General features: G+C 43.8%; 1 protein-coding gene across 1 annotated transcript in view; it reads right to left on the bottom strand.

The window, feature by feature from the left end:
- Positions 1-22,790, bottom strand: part of LOC148538911 (uromodulin-like) — a 199,765-nt gene that overhangs the window by 57,678 nt on the left and 119,297 nt on the right. Inside the window, exons 8-10 of the mRNA XM_088451930.1 lie at positions 11,894-11,911; positions 10,941-10,955; positions 529-1,371 (exon numbers count right to left, since the gene is read on the bottom strand). Of these exons, the coding sequence (XP_088308056.1) occupies positions 529-1,371; positions 10,941-10,955; positions 11,894-11,911 (876 nt within the window). The remainder of the gene's footprint in view (positions 1-528; positions 1,372-10,940; positions 10,956-11,893; positions 11,912-22,790) is intronic.

The raw sequence follows: 22,790 nt of genomic DNA on the forward strand, positions 1-22,790 counted from the left end.
TCTGTGAAATGGGTGCTTCTGAATGATAACTGGACAGCATGGAATTGTTCCATCTAGTAGGAGTGTCATGGGAGTGTTGTGGGTCTGTGAGCCGGCTTCTGTGCTCATTTATAGAGTGTGGACAGAAATTAAATGCCTATTTCAAATACAGTAGATCTTTTGCTTGGTGTGGGTGCAAGTCCAGATACAAATGGTGGTGGTTGTGGCTACGGATGTAAATACAGTGGGCGGGATTTGCTTCCACAAGCAGACACACAGATCTTTGTCATATATGTGTGGATTATTGCATTAGCATTCTTTAATAAGTAGGCTGCCACAGCCATACAGAAAAGCAGTGGCAGATGCGTTTAACTCAGAATCAGGATCTATATTGTTATCTGTGTTAGTCTAGCATAGATGTACTATAATTGACACCCTAGTGAAGTGTTATCTCTCTCACATTTGCATCACTAGCCAGTAAATATTAGGACAAAAGCTCACTCCATGTAACCTTTATTAATATACAGTATATGACTTTACAGTGCTTACCTGTACAATATCCAGCATAGTCGGTTGGAGTTCCACTGAGTTTGTATACATAATAATTCCCAGGACAAGCTTTAATCTGTATAGTTGATGTCCAGTAGCAGCAATCACCATAATATGAAGTACAAACTGTTTGAGTTACAATTCCATCTGATTGGTCAGGATGTTTACTATTTAACCACATGGGGCTCCTGGTGTAGCAACTACCTTGAACAGGACAAAACTCAGGAATGCGGATTCCCCCACTGCCTTCAAAACGGTACCATCCAGTAAGGTAATAGTCAGAACGTCCACAATAGTAACTAGAGTAATAATAGTAGTAATAATAGTAATAATAACAGTAGTAGTTAGAATTATATGATGTGCTCCTGGTAGGCTCATTTAGTGTAGTATAGCTGTAGCACGGATCAAGGCAGGTATGGGAACCTTTGGCTTTAATGCATTCTCTAGCAAACCCACATACCTCTCTTGTGCATTCATCTACCTCACAATAAGTATATCCATCTCCAAAATATCCAGCTGGGCAGGAGCATGAATAGGATCCATAGTGATTAGAACAAATGGCTAATGGATGGCAGCTATTTAGTTCTGGGTTTGAACACTCATCTACATCGACACATGTTTTATTTTCTGATTTGAAGCCAGAGTAGCATTCACAGTCATATGAGCCGTGAGTATTGATGCAATAACCAGGGTTGCAAGGGTCCGTCCAGTAATAATAATAGTAACATTCATTAATGTCATCACATGAATATCCATCACCACTGAATCCCTCATTGCAGACACATCTATAGGACAACATGACTTTTGTACAGGAAGCATCGGTGCTGCACTTTGAGCAAATGGCTGCAAAAAATAGCAATGATACAGTTGTTAGGAATAGATATCAGATTGGAATGGATTTCTTATTAAAAGTGATGTCTAAGACAATAATAATAAATTAAATCAGAAATCATTTATATTCATCACAATTATAAATCAATATAATTTAGCACTCATGCCGGGATTTAGCAAGGGATGTAGTCGGCATCCCGGCGTGCGGGATGCCGACGGTCTTAATACCGGAGCCGAAATCCCAACAGGTAAGGACCCCGGCACCTGTATCCGGACCATTAGCAAACAGTACTATCCTATACAGTGTTTAAGTCATCAAGCATTAAATACATGACAGCTTGCATTCCATTTCATGCAAAGTTTGTTTGTTTGTTTGAAAAAATTGAAATGAAACATTTGCTAAGCGTCACCCACAATGCGAACCTTCTGTACAAAACATTTGTATTTCATGTTGGATTACAGTTGAACAAAAACAGGTTTTTCTTCCCATTGCATTATGGCGAATCAGGAACAAAGATAAAATATTTTGTTTGATATTAAAGGGGTAAATGATGGCTTGTAATCAATGTTTTATTCTTTTAAACTTTAGTTTACAATTGGATCTGTATTTTTAATTTACTTATTTTGATATTTTAGCAATAATACTCATCAGTCTTCTATTATACTGGGGCCCATGCTCATTATAGAAAAATGTGCCCATTGTATGTTTCTATTATATTTCTATTATATTAGGACCACTCAGGCAGTAATGATACCAGTCCAGTGTCACAATCTTCTTTAGTCTCCCATTCCCCACATCTGGGGGGATATGGGTATCGAATACACAATTTGATGAATCCTGCCCCCAATCATTTCCTATAGTTAAGAGCTTTATAAAGATTTAGTACATTTACTTCTATGGTGAAATAATAATATTTTTTTTATTATTTTAGATAGCAAACAAAGCTCAAATATGATGTCCAAACAAACTGCAGTGATATCTTACAACCTCTACAGTCTTTCAGCAATTATTTACTTAAATTGCTAATTCATGAATTAATAGGGGAATAGTTAAGAGACAGACAACAATATTAAGTACAATAATCAAACCAGTTACAATTTTTTTGAAGCCTCCAAGAATTTCAGTAGCTTTATAAATCTTCACACAATGATTTTTATCCTTACACAGGTACAGGACAAGATCTATTATTGAAAATGCTTGTTTTGTCAAGATACAGGAAGATTATTTATTCCCTAATTTGGAGTTGTCTAATATTTATTAAATTACCCTTGTGTTTAACAAAACCGCACCTTAGCATTTTCATTATGTAGCAGTGCTATCACAGTAACTGTTAGGTGGAGGTGTTATATATATATGTTTGATATAATCACCAAGAGGAAATAATTTACATTTTTATTTTCTACTAGCTGGAATAACCGGTGTTTCCCGAGTTGAAGACTGGACCCTGAAGTAAACCTGCAGGCTTTATTTGTTTACATTGTCCAAGAGCCAGCCCTAGGTAATTTGGTGCCCTAGGCAAAATTTTGACTGGTGCCCCCTAGCAGATAATCCCACCAGCAATTTAAGTGTTTATATGCGGATGTAGTTATATTGCTGGCGGATGGGATGCCACCTGTCCATATACTGATGCAAGAACCCCTAACGTCCATACCTGGGTAAGCATGTTAAGTTTCCCCAGAATGGGGGGGGTTAGATTTATGAACTCCTGGGGGGTAGATTAGGGATAGGCACCCCCCGGAGTGTATTAGGGTTAGGCTACGGGGAGGGGGGCAAGGGGTTAGGGTTAGGCACCACTGGGGGGAGGTAATATGCATATTTATCAAAGGATAAATGCCTGGTCTTTACACATTATGCCACACATTAATGCCCTTTACACATGATGCCACACAGCAATGCCCAGCCTTTACACATTATGCCACAGAGCAATGCCCAGCCTTTACACATTATTCCATGCAGTAATACCCCTTACAAATGATGCTGCACATTAATGCCCTTTATACATGATGCCGCACATTAATGCCCTTTACACATGATGCCGCACATTAATGCCCTTTAGTCCCCCTCTGCAGTGCCCACAGTAGTAGCCCCCCTCTGCAGTGCCCCAGTGGTATTCCCCACTCTGCAGTGCCCCCAGTGATAGCCCCCCTCTGCAGTGCCCCCAGTAGTAGTTCCCCTCTGCAGTGCCCCCAGGAGTCCCCCATATACCTCTCAAACCCCTTATGCAGTGGAGGTAGCTGCCCCTCAAATATGAGTGACCTGGGCATTAGGCCCAGATCACTAAAAGGCAAATTGGTGGGTCAACTACTGGGGACCCACCTATTTGCCCTTTAGTGACCTGGGCCTAATGCCCAGGTCACACACCTATTTGGGGGGGGGGCAGATCCCTTCAATTGGGCCTAATGCCCCCTATGTAACCCGGGCCTTGTGCCTGCCTATATACCTACAGGCCTATTGCCTGAATTTATGCCACGGGCCTAGTGCCCGACAACCCTGGTGGTCTAGGGAGGGGTAAATAACAGTGGCCCAAGGCCGCCTACCTGCACGGTGGAAGAGTCTGCGGGAGGGAGCATCGATAGCTCTTTTGCTTTCCTCCCCTGCAGTCCTCTTCGGTCCTCAGCTTCAGTCTGCTGCCGCTGGCCCGTCCAGTTGCCGCGCCGCTCTTCACTTGTCTTCGGGAGGTGTTCACTCCTCCCCTCCACTGATGGACTTAACGTTCCTGCTCAGCAGCGTCTATTAAACATGCCACAAGTGGGCGGGGCTATGACACGACGAGCCACGATTGGCTCATCGCGTCTGCCTCCTATTGGCTGCTGGACTGCAAGCCAAAAGCTCGTGGCCAGTGCCAGACCACTACCGCCGCTACTTGGCTTATGGGCAGCGAGCTCCGCTCAGCTCTCGCCTGGAGCCAAGCTTCTCCCGCCGCCACTGGTGGAAGGGACCAGGCGGTCCCTTCACCAGGTACCCGCCGTGGTGACTTACCCTGCGCTGGGATCAAACACTGTCCCAGCACCGGGCACGGATGCTGTGCCGATGCTGGGATCAGACACTTGATCCCAGCACGGCTTTCCACAGCAGCAGCCAATGAGAGTCTATCTGACTGTCATTGGCTGCTCTAACAGACAGCGTTGTGTCTGTTGCTGCAGGGGTACGCGCTGTGCTGCAGCCAACTGTCAGGGATTGGCCACATCACAGTGCATCCCCGGGGACCCGGTAACTTTCAAAAAGTGGGTCCCCAGTGCCCGATATCGGGCAAAATACGCACTATAGCATGTATTTGTGAACACTGGGGAGGGCATCGGCAGAGCCCTGGAATGCCCCTATGCATTCCAGTCGTCCCTAGGCATTTGCTTAGAATGCCTATGCCTAGGGCTCGCTCTGCATTGTCCTCATCTATAAACCCATTCCATTGATCCTGAAAAGGACCCCAAGGTTTGCTAAGAGGCATGCAAACAGTGGTGTAAGTACCGTGTGTCATGAATCTGTCTAGTTTGCACCTTTTGCCTGTAGACTTACCCCTGCCAACTGTCTCCATGGACTTGTATGTGCTCTGATCATGCTGGCTGCAGCACTTCTCCCTGCATTCCTTCCATAGTGATTATTTCACCTGGGTCCTTTACTGTCTGTGAACACTGCTAGCCCTGATTGGAATCACAGGTGTAGTTCAGACTCAGTGCTGCAGAGATGAATACTCCCTCTGCATGTTGTGCCTTCCACCACTCAAAATGCTACTGCCAGACCACCTGTCCATATCCACCAATTGCAGCCAGACCCAGGGTATATATATCCTCCCCTGATAGCATTCTGGGCCTGAACATCTCATTACTTCCGTGGTGTAAGGTTCGTGCTGTTTCTGTATCCATGTGTATCCCTAAATCCTGCTACAGCAACCACTGGTGCAATCCAGAAAACCTGCCACAGCAACCACTGGTGCAATCCAGAAAACCTGCTACAGCAACCCCTGGTGCAATTCAGAAAACATGCTACAGCAACCCCTGGTGCAATCCAGAAAACCTGCTACAGTACCCCCATGCATCTAGAAATCCTGCTACAGCAATACCTGTCAATCCTGACATCCTGCTAGCATCAGCTAATAGTGAGTTCCTGTGCTCCTGACCTTAGTCCTGTGCTCTGCTAGCCCTACTCCTGGTTGGTCCCTGGTACCCTGAAAACCTGTATCGTGGTTCCTACTGTGGATCAACTCCTGCTCCTTCTACCTACCCACTCCCTCCCTGAACCTAAATCCCAAACCTACCCATTCCTTCCTGAACCTGTAATTCCCAATTATCCAATCCAGCCTGCACCTGAGTTCCAACCTTTGTCACAGCATTTCCGGATCACCCTGTTTAACCCTTGTCTCAGCATTACCTGATTTCCCTTCAGCCATTGTCACGTTATTCCAGTCCAGAGTCAAGTTCCTGTCATATCAGTTCTATCCATGTTGTTCCAGTCCAGAGTCAAGTTCCAAGCTCATCAGTTCAAGCCATGTAGTTCCAGTCCAGAGTCAAGTTCCTAGTTCATCAGTTCAACTCAACAAGTCTTCCTGCCGGTCCCAGTCCGGTTCCTCCTAGTTCCTGTCATTTATCATCAAAGGCAATTTCCACTGCTACACAAATCTTGCAAATAGAGCTATCTACGTCATCTGTGGTTCCAGTCATACTGGTTTCCATTGAATCCCGATCACCACCTGAGGCAGGTAACTCGCAGACACCATTTGTGACACAATGTTCAGGCACAACGATGGTGGTGGGTCAAGCACCTAATAAGGGACTAGGGACTTTATTCAGAGGCAGCAAGCCGGCTCTCTCGTGCGCATGCATGAGACCCACTACGACCGACAGCGCCTGCCGTAGCGGGTCTCTTTCCAAAGGGGGCGAGCTGTTGATGTTGATTGACAGCTCGCCCCGTTTGGAAGGTGGGCCGGGGGGGTGGCAGCCCAAATGGAGGCGTTCCCATGGGAAAGCCAACCGTTTGGGGGAGGCCCCACTGACATCACTAGTGATGTCAGTGGAGATCTTTCGGCTCTGACAGAGCCAGAAGCTCTCCAGGGCTTACGACAAGTGATACCCTACCCTAGCGGTCGTTAGAGCTGTGGATGTTAACCCTCAGCCTAAAGACCGCAACAGAGGCGGGCGGTCAGGATGCAAGTGGCCGCCCAGTTTCTGAGCGACCGCTTGCATCCTCTGACCACCTCTGAATGAGGCCCTAGATGCTTTCCATAACCTGGTCACCCGCTTGGATTCACAGGAGGCCGTACAGCATCAAGTGCTACAGCTTTTGCAAATCCTGAATAACCAGCTAGATGTTACCCAAACCTTACCTGAACCCCTAACTACCTTCCATCAACTGCTGGAACAGCTTCAGGCTCTACTCAGCTCTAAGAAATTCAGTAATGATCTGAAAAATTTTGCTGCCTATGTCTCAACTAAAACCTCTGCCTTGGAATCCCTAAGAAACAAGGATTATTCTGAACCAAGTAATGTCAGACATCATAGTTACCCATGCCCCAAGCTCTCTGTGGTTGAATGCCAGTGGCGCAAAGATTTACAGCTCTGCCTCTATTGTGGGAGTTCTGACCACTTCATTAAAGACTGTTCCCTTTGCAACTCCAGTAGTGGTTCCAAGTGTCAACGTCAGTGCCCGTTCCGGTCCCAGCCCAGATTCTGCCCATTCTGGCCAAAGCCCGGAATCTGCTCATTCCAGCCCCAGCCCGGATTTTCTGCCCATTCCAGCGCCAGCCCGGATTCTGCCAGTTCTGGCCCCAGCCCAGATTCTGCCCATTCCGGCCCCAGCCCAGATTCTGCCCGTTCTGGCCCCAGCCCGGATTCTGCTTGTCCCAGCAGGGTACTCCAGTCAGCAGCCTCAGGAGGGTTTCAAGTCTGGCACCCCAGCAAGGGGTTTCAAGTCTGGCACCCCAGCAAGGGGTCTCAAGTCTGGCACCACAGCAAGGGGTCTCATGTCTGGCACCCCAGGAGGGGGTCTCAAGTCTGACACTCCAGGAGGGGGTCTCAAGTCTTGTACCCCAAGAGGGGGTTTCAAGTCTCATTCCCCAGAAGGGGATCTGAAGTCTCGCACCCTAGCAAGGGTCCTCAAGTCTCACACCCCAGGAGGGGCTCTCAAGTCTAGCACCACAGGAGGGGGTCCTCAAGTCTCGCACCCCTGGAGGGGGTCTCAAGTCTCGCACCCCAGGAGCGGGTTTCAGATTCCAGTCCCCAGAGAGGAGTGTCGTGTACTTCTAATTCTGATCATGGTTCCTGTTCAGCATCTCCTGAAAATATTGTTGCAGTGGATGACAATCTCTGTAGTCTGTTCTCAGCTTTGATGGTTGATGCTACTGTCTCTAGCTCCCCAGGACTCCCTGTTCCATCAATTGGTCCGAATTCCGAACATCTGTCAGCTTCAGTTATTTCAACTCCTCACCAATCGGAGCATCCTCAAGTTTCCTCCAGCCCTGCACCTGAATGTGCTCTGCAATCCTTGAACACACAGGATTCGTTGGATACTCCAGCATGTATTTATTTTGATGGGGACTTATCTCAATACTATGCTTTATTGAAACAATTCTTCGCTATGATGAATTCTTCTTTGCCATGTGGAGTCAAGCCTACTAATATTGTAGAGTTTATTATCCCATCTTTTCAAGGTAAAGCTTGGGACTGGGTTACCCCTATTTACGCCTCCAATGATCCAATGCTTCTAAATATAAAAACTTTCAGTGAAGCTGTTATCAATGAGTTTTGTCCTTGCCCTGTAAACCAAAATTCTAGCGAAGTTCTCAGTTCCAAAATATTGTCCAAACAGTCTGTTTGTGCTACCAAGAATTTGTCCTCCACTCCCCTGAAGTCCGAACTAGGTCAAGTTTTCAAGGGCCAGCGTGCTGAATTCCAGGCATCCCAAGAAAGCAGCACTACTGAATCTGTAACCCTGAACATGACCTGTGTGCACACCTTCTTGTCCTACTGTACCTCCCAAAATTCTGATCCTGTCCTTCCCAGTCACATATTTCCACAGGAGTTCCCAGAGATGTCCATTGGTTGGCACAAAATGTTCTTGCAGCGAAAAGAAGAATCGGTGAAGGTCTTGAACTATCTCCCTTGTAGACTTTCCACTCCAAGTACCCCAACAAATTGAGAATTGGGAAGATGTCTGAAGAGATGTTTTCAGAGATATGGTGTCCCTGTGTTTGAAGCTCCTGGAATGTCATGTTTGAAAGAAAGTTGTTGTTTTTTCTCGGTGTCTGGAGTTCACCCATAAAGAGGGGGGTACTGTCACAAATCTGTCTAGTTTGCACCTTTTGCCTGTAGACTTACCCCTGCTAACTGTCTCCATGGACTTGTATGTGCTCTGATCATGCTGGTTGCAGCACTACTCCCTGCATTCCTTCCACAGTGATTATTTAACCTGGGTCCTTTCCTGTCTGTGAACACTGCTGGCCCTGATTGGAATCACAGGTGTAGTTCTGACTCAGTGCTGCAGAGATGAATACTCCCTCTGCATGTTGTGCCTTCCACCACTCAGAATGCTACTGCCAGACCACCTGTCCATATCCAGGGTATATATATCCTCCCCTGATAGCATTCTGGGCCTGAACATCTTGGTACTTCCGTGGTGTATGGTTCGTGCTGTTTGTGTATCCCTAAAGCCTGCTACAGCAACCTCTGGTGCAATCCAGAAAACCTGCTACAGCAACCACTGGTGCAATCCAGAAAACCTGTTACAGCAACCACTGGTGCAATCCAGAAGACCTGCTACAGAAACCCCTGGTGCAATCCATAAAACCTGCTACAGCAACCACTGGTGCAATCCAGAAAACCTGCTACAGCAACCCCTGGTGCAATCCAGAAAACATGCTACAGCAACCCCTGGTGCAATCCAGAAAACAAGCTACAGCAACCCCTGGTGCAATCCAGAAAACCTGCTACAGCAATACCTGTCAATCCTGACATCCTGCTAGCATCAGCTAATAGTGAGTTCCTGTGCTCCTGACCTTAGTCCTGTGCTCTGCTAGCCCTACTCCTGGTTGGTCCCTGGCATCCTGCAAACCTGCATCATGCTTCCTGCTGTGGATCAACTCCTGCTCCTTCTACCTACCCAGTCCCTCCCTGAACCTAAATCCCAAACCTACCCATTCGTTCCTGAACCTGCAATTCCCAATTATTCAATCCAGCCTGTACCTGAGTTCCAACCTTTGTCACAGTATTTCAGGATCACCCTGTTTAACCCTTGTCTCAGCATTACCTGATTTCCCTTTAGCCATTGTCACGTTATTGCAGTCCAGAGTCAAGTTCCTGTCATATCAGTTCTATCCACGTGGTTCCAGTCCAGAGTCAAGTTCCAAACTCATCAGTTCAAGCCACGTAGTTCCAGTCCAGAGTCAATTTCCTAGTTCATCAGTTCAACTCAACAAGTCTTCCTGCCGGTCCCAGTCCGGCTCCTCCTAGTTCCTGTCATTATCATCAAAGGTAGTTTTCACTGCTACACAAATCTTGCAAATAGAGCTATCTACATCATCTGTGGTTCCAGTCATGCCGGTCTACGTTGAATCCCGATCACCACCTGAGACAAGTAACTCGTAGACACCATTTGTGACACCAGGGGTGCACACCTGCTGGCTGCTGATGGCACACAGGGAGAGTCAAGAGGCTGCTGGAGGAACACAGGGAGGTGAGTTGCTATTGGGGACATAATGTGTAAGGGGCACTACTATTGTGTGGAATAATGTGTTATGTGGGGCACTACTACATGTGGCATAATCTGTAAAGGGCATTACTGTGTGGTATAATGTGTAAGGGGCATTACTGGGTAGTTTAAGGGGCATTACTGTGTGGCATAATGTATAAGGGACACTACTACTGCATTGCTTAATATATGTATAAGGGGTACTACTGTGTGGCATAACCTGAATGGGCTATGTGTGGCATAACCTGAATGAGGTCTGTGTGGGAACAAATTTTACATCTTGGGGGCCCTTTTAAGATCTTGCTATGTGACCCACAAAGTTCTAGTTATGTCCTTACATGCAAACACAGATTGGATTTACTATGAACTTGCATGAGTCTTCAAGTTTTCTCAGGCTGTGGTTTTAAATTATAATTTTGTAGCGATCTCACATGATTTTGACAGTCTGCCAATTTCCACTGGAGTCAGCCCTGGAACCTGTATAATTTTAAAGTGTCCCCATTTTCCGACACTGTGTGACATTGTGTGGCCCTGACGAAATTCAAACCTAGGCAAAAACCTAATCCTGGTCAAACTACACCACCATGCCAAATTTGGTGGAGCTAGTTCCAAAACTTTGGCCATGCATAAAGGACAAAAAGGCAGACAGACATACACACTTTCTCACTTATTATATAGATTTGTATGAATTTCAAAATTACAGGTTCCTGAGAGAAACCACATCTTAAACTCATTTTGGCTCTTCTAATTTGCTGTCTATCGTGTAGCTTCCATATATGGCCATTTTTGGAGATTACACAGTCCAATGCAATGCTAAATTGGACTGGTGGCTGGGGATTAAAGTTTAGTTTGTGAGTTATCATATACAGTACTGTATCTCAACTTTATTCGGGGATATACTTACATGACATCTCCTCAGCTTAAAAAAAAGAAGAAATATAAAATTAGCATTTGTAAATCAGAATATTTAAGAAGTTAATTATGTATGTACTATTAAAATGAAACCCATCCCAGTAGATGAAGCCATCTATTCAAAACTTAATTTAAAATACTAAAGATGGCTTCAAATTGCAGATAGATAGGCAACAATATAACAAATCACCTGTAAAAACACAGGGCTTTTTACTGTACTTCTTTGTCATATTTAGAGAAGGAGTTTACCCTGGAGAAGTGTAAGATTTCTCCAGTGAGGCCTCTGCTTAGTGTTAGAATTGCTTCCCCATACACTAGTATGGGTAGAGTGATTCATAGAAATACATAAAGCTCAGCTTTCTGTCCTGCTTCTCTATAAAAATGTCCCACCTCAGCATGGTGTAATGAGGTGAAACTAGCCACTCGCTAGAAGAAAAGCAGGAAAGATGAATACTTCCATGTCTCCTCCCTGTACTCAGCACTCACTCTGCCTTCTTTGTATCATACAGCGGCCACTTCATGAGCAGACGCTGGATTGCTGAACACTATACACCTAGAAGCTGTCATATGACAATAAACCATACTTACTTTGTGTTAAATACACATTTTTTATAGTTACAATCTGGATTTTTTTTTTAAAATAAAGTGGAGGTCAGGGCTGTAGCTAGGGTAGTGCGGCCGATGCCATGGCACATGGCACCACAGGGCAGGGGGCGCTGTTTGGACCTGTCAGATTTCTGTTTATTATCATTCTTGCTTGTAGATTCCTCTTATTTCATCCCCAGCATCTCCTGGCCTCCCCTATCTCTTCCCTGGCCCTTCCCCATGAAGCCATGGGCCTTTTTTGGGTGCATTATGTCCTTTTGAAAAATGAGGGGGCGCCAATGCTCTTTCTGGCACAGGGCACCAAAAAGTCTAGTTACAGCTCTGGTGGAGGTTACTTACTTGATATACTGTTGCTGCCTGTAAAGCAAGAAATAACAGACAATAAGTCATAAAGAAGCATTTGAAGTGCAATAATTGTAAACCCCTTCCTATTGGAAAAGCAATGACCACCTGTATATCATCTGTCTACTGATAATTTTACATTTCTGTTTTTATAATTCTATAATTTTCTTAGTGTCTAAAACATTCTTTCTAAGAAATGTTTCCATTACAAATCTGGAAATTAATTCGCCATTATTACACCTGGCTGACCAGTAGTGAAAATATAGTAAGGATGAGCTGACATTTATATAGTTAATGAATTATGTTTCACATATGGAGGCCTAATAACTATAGTATTTTTACTATTTAAAACAAGGGATCTCTGAAACAGACACAAACAGTTCTCAATGGTGACAAATCATAGTTCCATATGTGATTCTTTTCATTTTGGACACAAGATAGTTGATGTGATCTATTGCAACAAATTTCATTCAACAATGTTAGCAGAGTTTAATGGTTAATGAATGAGTATTCCTAAGTTGCAAAGTATTTGTGCTTTATGCTTTTACCAGTTGCTCCTACTTTTACCCTTCCACTTGTAGCAGTTGTGTTAGGGGTTGTTATTTTTAAAACTTTCAAAAGCCAAGGATATCCTGTAGGGATTTTAATGGAAGCATATTATGAAGGTCTTAAAATAGACATAAATGATTTTATTGTAACATGTTCCCAACATACGTGTACTAAGACAAAGAGTAATGAGGAAGAAAAAAAAGGCCTATTTTATACTGTATGTGACTGAATATAATTCATGAGCGACTAATATCAGTTACATTAAAAATAAATCTAGGGTGAGATTTACCAAAGCTTGAAGAGTGATAAAATGGAGAGAGATAATGTACTCACCAATCAGTTCCTAACTATCATTTTACAGGCTGTATTTGAAAAATGAGAGTTAGGAGCTGATTGGTTAGTAGTTTATTTCTCTATACTTATTCTCTCTCCAAGCTTTACCTCCTCCATAGTGCTCTGTTAGAACAAGATGAGATATTGAAACCTTTGCTGGCAGTACTAAAACAACGTAATATTTACACAAGCCCAAAGCATGCAACAAGCATTTTTGAAAAGAATAGATAAAAAGAAGTTACCAATGGAATGAAATTACAATGGCTAACTCTAAAACAAAGTGGGTTCTTCTGATGTGATAGAGAAACCTTGTAATTAAAATATACTTTTCTAACAAAAGAGAAACATTTAAAAAAATAATAAGTATCATACTCTATCAAAGAATGTCAGTATGTGCTAAAGAGGCTCGTCTGGCAAAGTATCAATAATGGACACTGAACAAAACCAAACGACTATAAGAGGGGGTGATACATTCAAAATGTTCTGTCATGGTATCTTTAAGTTGTGAACTTAACTCCACAGGTCTTGAATTCAGTAAAGCCTAATATAATGTTATATGAGAATTAATAAACTGTTCATGTATTCTCATGTATTCTGTGAGTGGTTGCGCTCTGATATATGCACGTTCAACCAACCAAGGCATACGTATAAGAGAGCTTGACCACACACCCAAGAGTGGTATATCTATCTTACTAAATGGTCCTTGTTGTGACAAAATAGTGAAGATGATGTAGAGTGAAACAGGTACAGAATAGGAGAAAAAAATAGTTTAGAACAGGCTGTTTAATTAGAATTATTTTTAATTATTTTTATTGAATAAACATTTAACTAGATAACTGATAACTGAGTGTATGTGAATAAAACAATTGGACATTCAGAATAGGTGGTGTAACTTTAAACAATTAACATTAATTACTACTATCAATTTAAGAGTGGTTCATTTTGGAAAGAAAATGTGTTGATGTCACAACCCGGGTCTGTTCCCCCTGCCGCCGGGTCACTTACCGATTCTGCCAGCATTCTCTGTCACGTCCTAGATACGCAGGCTTCAGTATTTCCTGGTCTGCTAGGCCACAGACAACATCAGAGCCTGCTCTAGAGTATTGTAATAACAAGTCCCGATCACCTGACTGTAGCAGCCAATCAAGTGACAGCCTGAGCCTTCCTGTACCACCTGACTCTGCTCAGCCTATCTGGGTAACCCTGGGGTATATATGCTGGCTCTAATAAATCACCAGTACAATGTCTAACCTCAGTCTCTACTGAGTAAGCTATGCTGTGCTCCTATTGCAATCCTGGATTTCCGTTGGTGCAGTATTGTTCCTGTTTGCTGCAAAGATTCCTGCAAGTGTTCTACACCGGTGACAGATATTCCACTGGCTGCACAGGTAATCTCAGCCTGTTCCAGTTACCTGAACCAGTACCACGCCTGTGTATATCTCATCCATGCTGCACAGTGAGTTTCTGCTGGTTCCTACTCCATTGGTGCCGTTCCTGGTATCACCATCCACTACCCATTTCGGTGTTCAGCCTGCATCCAGTCCTGCTACCATCTGAGTGCTCCTGGATCTTGGACTACAGCGACAACCCAGTTTGAGCCTGGTTAATATGTTGCCAAGATCTACCACAGTAACACCCAGTACCAGCCTGGCCAATCTACTGCTACACTCTTCTCTGCTATACAAACAACTCTGTCTACAACACTGAAGTCCCTGGTGATCTAGTGGGTATGATCCGGCACCTCCCTGCCGAGACCCGGGCTCGATTCCCCATCAGGGAAGTGTTCTCCACCTCATGCCAGGAGGTCTCCTCAGGCCTGCCAGCTTTCTCTACACACCTCCAGACACCCATACAGACTTTTCTCAGATACCGGGTCCACAAATAAATACAAGCCTAACAGTGGAACAGTGAATTGAAGTGGAAGGAAGTGATTAATGCTGCTTCAGGGTCAAGACTGGCTTGTCTACTCACTGTTTGCTGTGCTGTATTTTGAAGTGGCTGCTCAGGTAAGTTCTGTTCAAGACTTTAAGGACTGAAGTCAGGTCCATTGAGTTATGTAGTAATTTTGACATTTCTTTAAATACTGTATGTCTGTCAGAAATGTGTATATCTGTCAGTGAAGCAGTGATGTGCTGCTTTTCTGTGAGCAGTGTCTATGAGAGATTTTTTTACACTTAATGAGTGATACAGCTGTGACTTTGTGATGAGATTCAGATAACAGTGGGAAGTAGAGGTGTGGTGTGCAGTCATGCGATCTAGTGTGTCCATTCATAATAGTGGGGTTTGTCTTAATATGCCACATCATTTTCTAAATAGATATATACATTTATCATGCTTGCCAACAATCTGGTCAGCATAGTGAGGCGGATGAAGCTGTCAGGAACCGTCCTTACCCTCGGGGTGTGTTGTTCTGTCTTGGCAGGGGTCCCAGCCTGGGGGTTCACAGTGTGCTGGTGATGAGTCCTCATCATGGCAGTGGTCTCAGGGGCCTGGAGCTCTTGCAGCGTTACCACAGGGCCCGGACACTGGGTGCTGCAATAGCAGGCCCACACATCTGACTGCGTTGCCATTAGACTCCCAGTGTGGTGGTGGTCTCTGGGGGCTCAGAGCTTTGGTGGTGTTCACACCGACTCTGGACACTGGGGGTGCAACTATATTGGTCCTGGTCAGCTGATTGATGGTCTCTAGTTATAGCCAGGTTAGTGTACACCTGACTAAATCAGCCAAATCCCTGCTAGATCCAGAGTATAAGTATCCTGCTCTAACAGCAATCAGTGCCTATGCATCATTGATTATTCATGTCCTAGGCTCTTCTCCCAGCTATTGGTCTTAGGCTCCTTGATGATTCCACTCTGGCTCCAGTGTATTCTCTAACTCCGGCCCCAGTCTATTCTCCAAGTCCCGTCCAACACTGGTGCCAGTGATTACTCCAAGTTCGATCCCACTCTGACTCCAGTGTATATTTCAAGTCCGGTCCCACTCCAGCTTCAGTGTATGCTCCAAGTCCTGTGACTCTCTGGCTTCAGTGCATTCTCCAAGTCTGGTCACACTCTTTCCCAGACAGTGCTCCTAGTCTGGTTCCACTCCAGCCCCAGTGTATACTCCAAGTCCGGTCTCAATCCGGTCCCAATGCCTGTTCTGTCCAACCCCAGTCTGAATCCAGTGTCTATAAAGTATTAGTCCTAGTGTTTCTTATGTACCTTACTTCCGATACTGCCCTGCTGCATATGTATCATCATTCATACATGTATGAGGAGGAGTTATATATGACCATCTCTACTTCAAACCTCCCATACCACCAGTGAACAGGTACCTAGGTCTCTGCCAGGCAATCCAGAGTCCTGACAGGCATAAAGGGGTGTGGTGGGGACACATCATGTTGTATTAAGGGCAGAGTGGGGGTGTGACCTTGTGATTGCATCATCACAACCCGCCACCTACTACACATTGCCAAGATTACAAGCATTGTGAAGCAGAGGGAAGTGCCACAATGATGCAATTCAGCTGTGGAGTTAATTGTGTTTGTGTTATGGTGCAAGGGGGTCTGGTGATGGAGCAAGGGGAGGGGTCCAGGGGAGATTTGTCCACCTTTTTTCGGGAGCCTCCCAGCCATTCTGGGCGAGTAGGCAAATATGAGTGTGTGTGTGTATATATGTGTATGTGTGTGTGTATATATATATATATATATTATATATATATATATATATACATATATATATTTCTAATTAGTTTCCCTGCTTAACTACACTACTAGAACATTGGGTCAAATTTATATTTTTAATATATATATATTAATGTTTGTATTAATTGGCTATAAAAGTACATATAAGCACATTTCTGCTGACAATGATATTTGTGCTACGCACCATGAGTAACAGAAGTTGATTAGATGCATGTCTTTTATGATGTTTTACGATGTAATATAATATTTTCAAGTAGAGATGTGCATGGACTCCTGTGTTTTTGTTTCTGTTCTAACTCACCATCATGTTTTGATTTTGCCAAAACCACCCTCAAGTGTTTTGGTTGTAGATCTGGATTTGTTTTCAAAATTTACTAAAAAACACCATTCTATTGATGCTTAATATATCGGATCGAGTCATAATAGAGGTGTCAAAAATTTGGGGCAATTCTTTTAAGCATGACCAGATGTCATAATGGTGTTTCATTCGGCTCGCAGAGCTGACTCTTCCTCATCACCAGTCGGTCTCTTGGGAAAGGTCAGTTTTTTTCTGGCAGCATCATTAACTACAGAAACTAAAGCAGGAGACATGTCATCTTTGTGAGAGATGTTTTTGGGTGTAAATAATGGGGGGACACCACCATACCCACTGTTATTTACACAGAAAAACACTGACAATTATTTGCACACACTTTTTTTTTTAAACAGGAAACATTTTTTTCGCAAATGTTTTATATATAACTGAGAAAATACACACAAAAAAAGTCTTCTTGGGGCACAGTTACCTCAAATGCTGTAGAATATTTTTTGGAAAATTAAACAATATAGTAACTGCAGAAAAAAGTGCAGGTTCACTTTAACAAGTGGGATGGAAAACCAGCCTGGAAAATTTATAGATGCAGCCCTAATGGGGGCGGGGTCTGTTGAGGGGGTGGGGTCTATCGAGGGGGCGGGATCCCTCCTCATGGGACCTGATTCTGAGTAGGACACAGTTGCGGTTTAACTTGTGTCTTTTGCTACAGTTGCGTCTGTGACCTTATGCTAAAGACGCTACAGCATTTTCTGGTGTACAGCTGTGCTTCCGAATATGCAAGAACTGAGATCCCCACTGTCAGTGTCTACATACGCTGCAATCACGCTTTGCATCTTTAGATGTCACCATCAGTCGCATTATGGGAACTTTCACCAGCCCTATGCTAGGAGCAGATCATCCATCTGAATATGGCCTCCAATGTGAACAATTCAGCATCTCTTTAGCCAACCCTCTGTAACCGCCCAACACATTTCTAGTGTACTTCTTGGTGCATGCGTCTGAATTCATACTGCAACTCTGTAACCAGCCAGGAATGCCCAACACATTTCTAGTACACTTCTTGGTGCATGCGTCTGAATTCATACTGCAACTCTGTAAGGACACGATCAGGACGCATGCGCGGTGTAACTCAGATGCATGCGCAGGTAAAAGACAATGCACACATTGGCTCTCACAGGAAAAAACACACACATTGGCCCCCACAGACAAAAAAAATACATGAGCCCCCACAAGAAATTTATAAAACACATTGGCCCCCCACAAAAAAAAACAAACAAACACATTGGCCCCCACAGGTAAAAATACAAACACATTGGCCCCCACAGGAAAAAACAACACATTGACTCCCAACAGGTAAAAGACAAATAAATGCATTGACCCCCACAGGAAGAAAAACCACATTGCCCCTGCAGGGAAAAAATAAAAACACATTGGCCTACACAAGAAAAAAATATGGTGAGCAGTCTACATCCCTGGGGTACAGGGGGGGAATGTCCATGGGCTGGGTGGTACTGTATGTTTAGGGGGCAAGGGGGTAGGGTATGAACCAGAGACTGGGGGTAGGGTGGGTTGTATTATATATAAAATCTTGTGTTGGCCGGCACTCCTAATACCTTTACACCTTGCCCTGGTACCTTTTGCTGGTGGTATGTAGTCCAAGTAATAATGAACAGCACTCAGAGACTCACAACAGACTCATGGCCCCATTTACAAATGAACGAAAATACCAGCAGCAATTTTCGTTTAGTATCACTGTGATACAAACGAAAATGCCACTAGTATTTACTAATACTTATCCCTCCTGTGAGCTCCAGCGAAATCCTCGGCGAGGTCCTCCGCTGGGCTGCTTGCAGCCTAACGCTGCCAGCAACGGAGCCCCAGTGTTATGCGCATGCGCGACTTTGCATGACACGGGGACCCGGCAGTGCCTGGAAGGCTTCGCTGAAACCGGAAAGGCACCGCCGGGTCTCCATTGCCGGCAGTGGGGACTGCATCACTCTCACCATCTAAAAGATGGCGAGAGCGATGCTGTGAAAACAGCGGTATCGTAGATTACCGCTGTTATTAAATACAGAAAGGATGACATAACCCCTTTTAAGTGAGCGCTAAAGGGGATATGTTTCGTTAGTAAATGGAGCCCTGAGTATATCGTAAATCAATGTTTCAGGGCTGTGTGCCCTTTTATCAAGACATCATGTGTGTCCCGACCAGGGTTTCTCGGCATGCCGGCCGGCAGGTATTACCTATGAGGACGCTATGGCGAGGGGTGTCTGGTGGTGGTGCTGGTATCTGGCAGGGTGCATTGGCTGTGCGTAGTCCTGTGCAGGCATACTGTCACTCTGGTCTGGTTAGGCTTGGTGGAGCTTCCGTTCCACTCTGGCATGGGCGCCGCCATCTTGCCTCCGGTCATGTGAATTAGTCGCCCTATCCTGGTGTGTCACATGCTCTCTCTGGCCTGTCACAGTGCAGCACTGGGTATTTAAGGGAGTGTCGAGCTTCGTCCCATTGCCAGTGCAACGTGTTCCTCAGCGAGAGCTGAGAGAGAGAGAGTTCCTGTGCTCATTCACCTGTCTGTTGGGATCATTACCTAGCCTGCTTCACCCTGCCAGTTCCAGCCCCGCTAGCTCCTGCCTCCTCCATTGCCTCTCCCTTGCCTGAGTACCTGAGTGAGTTGTTACCCTGCATCTTGCCTCCACTTAATAATGTCCAGTTTCCCTGGACATTATTTCTCTGCAATCCATTTCAGCCTGCCATTCACTTCAGCCTGCCATTCACTTCAGCCTGCCATTCACTTTAGCCTGCAATTCACCTCAGCCTGCAATTCACTTCAACCTGCAATTCATTTCAGCCTCACAAACCCTGGAATACTGGACTACCTTCTTATACCACTACCTGGACTTTTTCCCATTGCTTCACTACAGTTTCCCAAGTGCACTTTAGTGCTACTCCTGGACTTTCTGTTTTGCCACATTCATGTCTGTTAAGCCACTCATTAAAAACTCCATGTTTATTTTTAAATCTGCTTCAGTGTCTGCTCCTTTTACCACCCTGGGTCCACAACAAAGCCAGAACCTCACAACGTGAGTCCCTGAATGCTGTCTCCATTATTACTTGGACATACTGTAATATAGATAGATATATCTATGTGTTATATAAAGAAAAAAAATTATAAATATACATAATAATATATATATATATATATATATATATATAAAATTGTAAAAAATGGGGTGCACTCACCAATCTTCCAAGTAAAATCCTTTATTGAGTTTTATATCATAACAGGTATCACAGCATGCTGTGATACCTGTTATGATATAACTCAATCATGTTTGAAATGCGGATTGTAGTAAATAGGGGCCTAAAAGATCTACTGAAACATGCTAATTGTAAATAGGATAAAACATAACTTTTAATATGTCATTTTAAAAAGTGAGCAATATAGTACATACTGTATAGTGGCTCTTTATAGTGGTAACAGCGCAGTTATTTGAATGGCTTCAGGAACTAATTCCCAGGATATTCATCATTGCTCTGAATTGAATCACCCCCATTGTGTCTCATCATGGCACAACATATATCACAAAATAAAGTACCATGATAGTCTAGCTATGGTAAGTATATGCAGAATCTAACACATACAATTAAGTAGTCTGATTTAGGTTATTAACCACATTCCAGTGATGTGCTATGAATCCCAATATAATTAGAAGACAAATGTCAGGAATTGTGGTACCTATATAGTAATAGCACCTTTATCAACATATGAAATTAATTAATAGTCCTTACAAATGACACATATCACTCATGTTCACGCATCACATACAGTTTAAATCATAGTTTGCAATAGTAATCTGACCATTAAAGATGGAATCTGCAGCATTAACACAATGTATACATAAAGGTGTAGACCAGTGTGGACAAGTGTATATTTTGGAAATAACCAATACTACAGTACTGCACATATAATTAAATCTGGTATATCACCTTTGAAAGCATTGCAGTATAACCATAAGTAACTCTCACATAGGATTAATCTATATTGTCCTCTTTACTAACTGGAAAAAAATCTTGCCACAAAGGACTGGGTATAAATGATCACACAGCTTCCTGCTTCATAATAAGCGACCCATTATGTAGAGTGATCATAGGTCCAGCGCTGCATAGGTTACCCTACTTCTGCTTATTACTGTTGTGCTTTGCATTTAACAGTAAATGAGGGAGCAGGGGACCATGCGCTGTAGTGAAATAATGCAATAGAGGGCGACCACAATCACAAGAGGTCTTTGGCCCACTACTCTGTTGTGCTAGGCAGTGCCGGGCATCAGCACCACTTACCTATGGTGCAGCTCCTACAATGCAGTGGAGAGGAATTTAGGTAATGCCCAATGGGAGACAGGCTAATTCACTGGTTGCAATGTCGGCGTGGGTCATGTGAATGCTGTAATGGGACCCAGGAATTGGGTTGCAGATGCCAGTTTTGCCTTCAAACTTGCTCACAGTACAGCCTAGTAGTGAGCACACCAAGCTGTTTCTTTAAAGTAAGTATAGCCAATTATTGTGATCTTAAAGGCAATCCTGTATGATAGCTTTGGGTATCTGGCTATAACTCTGTGGATATACAGTATCTACATTTATATTTTGTTGAGAATTATTAAGTAATAATTGGAACAAAATTATCACTGTGGATATTAATTTGTTACATATATCATATATTTGTTTAGCTATTGTAATCACGTGTATTCAGAGGACTCTAATTCTCATGGGTGAGGGTCCGGAGTACTACTAAAAAAAAATCTGGTATTAAGAATTAAAATAATTAAAATGGCATATATATATATACAGTTGCTGCTGTTCCTAAATGCTTCCACTTTTTAATAATACCACATGAGGTAGAAAAACTACCAGTCTCCCAGCGCTAATCCAAATTAAGAGCCGGATTCAATCACCGGCGATAATTTATCACTGATTTTTCATGTAAAAATGGAGAAAACTTCTCTTTTGAGAAATGAGGAAAAATGTGCAAAATCCGTATTTTTGGTAAAAATTTGAGTATTTCTTACAGAACCATTTGGACAGCCCCCCCAATGATACTTTAGCAAAAAAAAAATCGTAACTTGCGTACTTTGGACCCAATATGTTAAACACATTTTGCACATTTTTTTCACCAGCCCTAAGCTGGAGAAAAGTTTTTTCCAGTTTTTAGGCAAACACTGAAGTTTTTTTCGTTGGCGAAATCAGCTGCAAAATCATCCGATTTCGCCAACAAAAGCCCGGTATACACTGTGTGATAAAGCAGCCGATCTGACTGATTGGTGCGATTTGGCTGCTATATCGCACCGTGTATGGGCCTGATGTCGGACCGAGGATGCTCCCGTGGGGGTCGTACATCGCATCCCCTGATCTTACTGCAGGATCATTCGATGTGTGATCCCATGCAGTGCTATGTGGGTGAGGGAGGGGGGAGCCTGCATATCGGCTGGTCGGCCACCCAATCACACCATGTCTGGGGACCACCTCGCATGGTGTATGGCCCGCATAAGTCTACAATAGACTTAAAAAAACCAGCAGCAAGTACAGGTATAAGAAGTTTTGTGCTAACTTCAAATGAATGCAAAACATGTGGAAAAAAGAATATACTGCGCTAGATTTCAGCCTGGATATATATACGAGTGAGCAGAGGAGACGGTCATCACTTTGCCGCCGGTTTGAGTGCCCAGATGGCAGGAGATACCATTTACGGGGAGTGTCGGGGGAGCCTATTATTATCCATGGTACATAGAACATGCCGGATACAAGTCAGTATTTATCTGTGCTGGGATGCCAGCACAGATAATTTCATATATTACCAAAAGCTACTGACACCTTATTAACTGTGGTACAGATAATAAACTTTTATCATGTACATTCCGGCTGAATAAGTAAGTGTGCACAAGTGGAACAAGCACATATCTGACATACAGTATATGCAAACATAAAGCTGGTACCTATGAGCAAACGATCTTTTAAATAACAGA

Source organism: Taudactylus pleione, unplaced genomic scaffold (genome assembly GCF_031769625.1).
Source record: "Taudactylus pleione unplaced genomic scaffold, aTauple2 ptg000032l, whole genome shotgun sequence".
NCBI classification, from domain to species: Eukaryota; Metazoa; Chordata; class Amphibia; order Anura; family Myobatrachidae; genus Taudactylus; species Taudactylus pleione.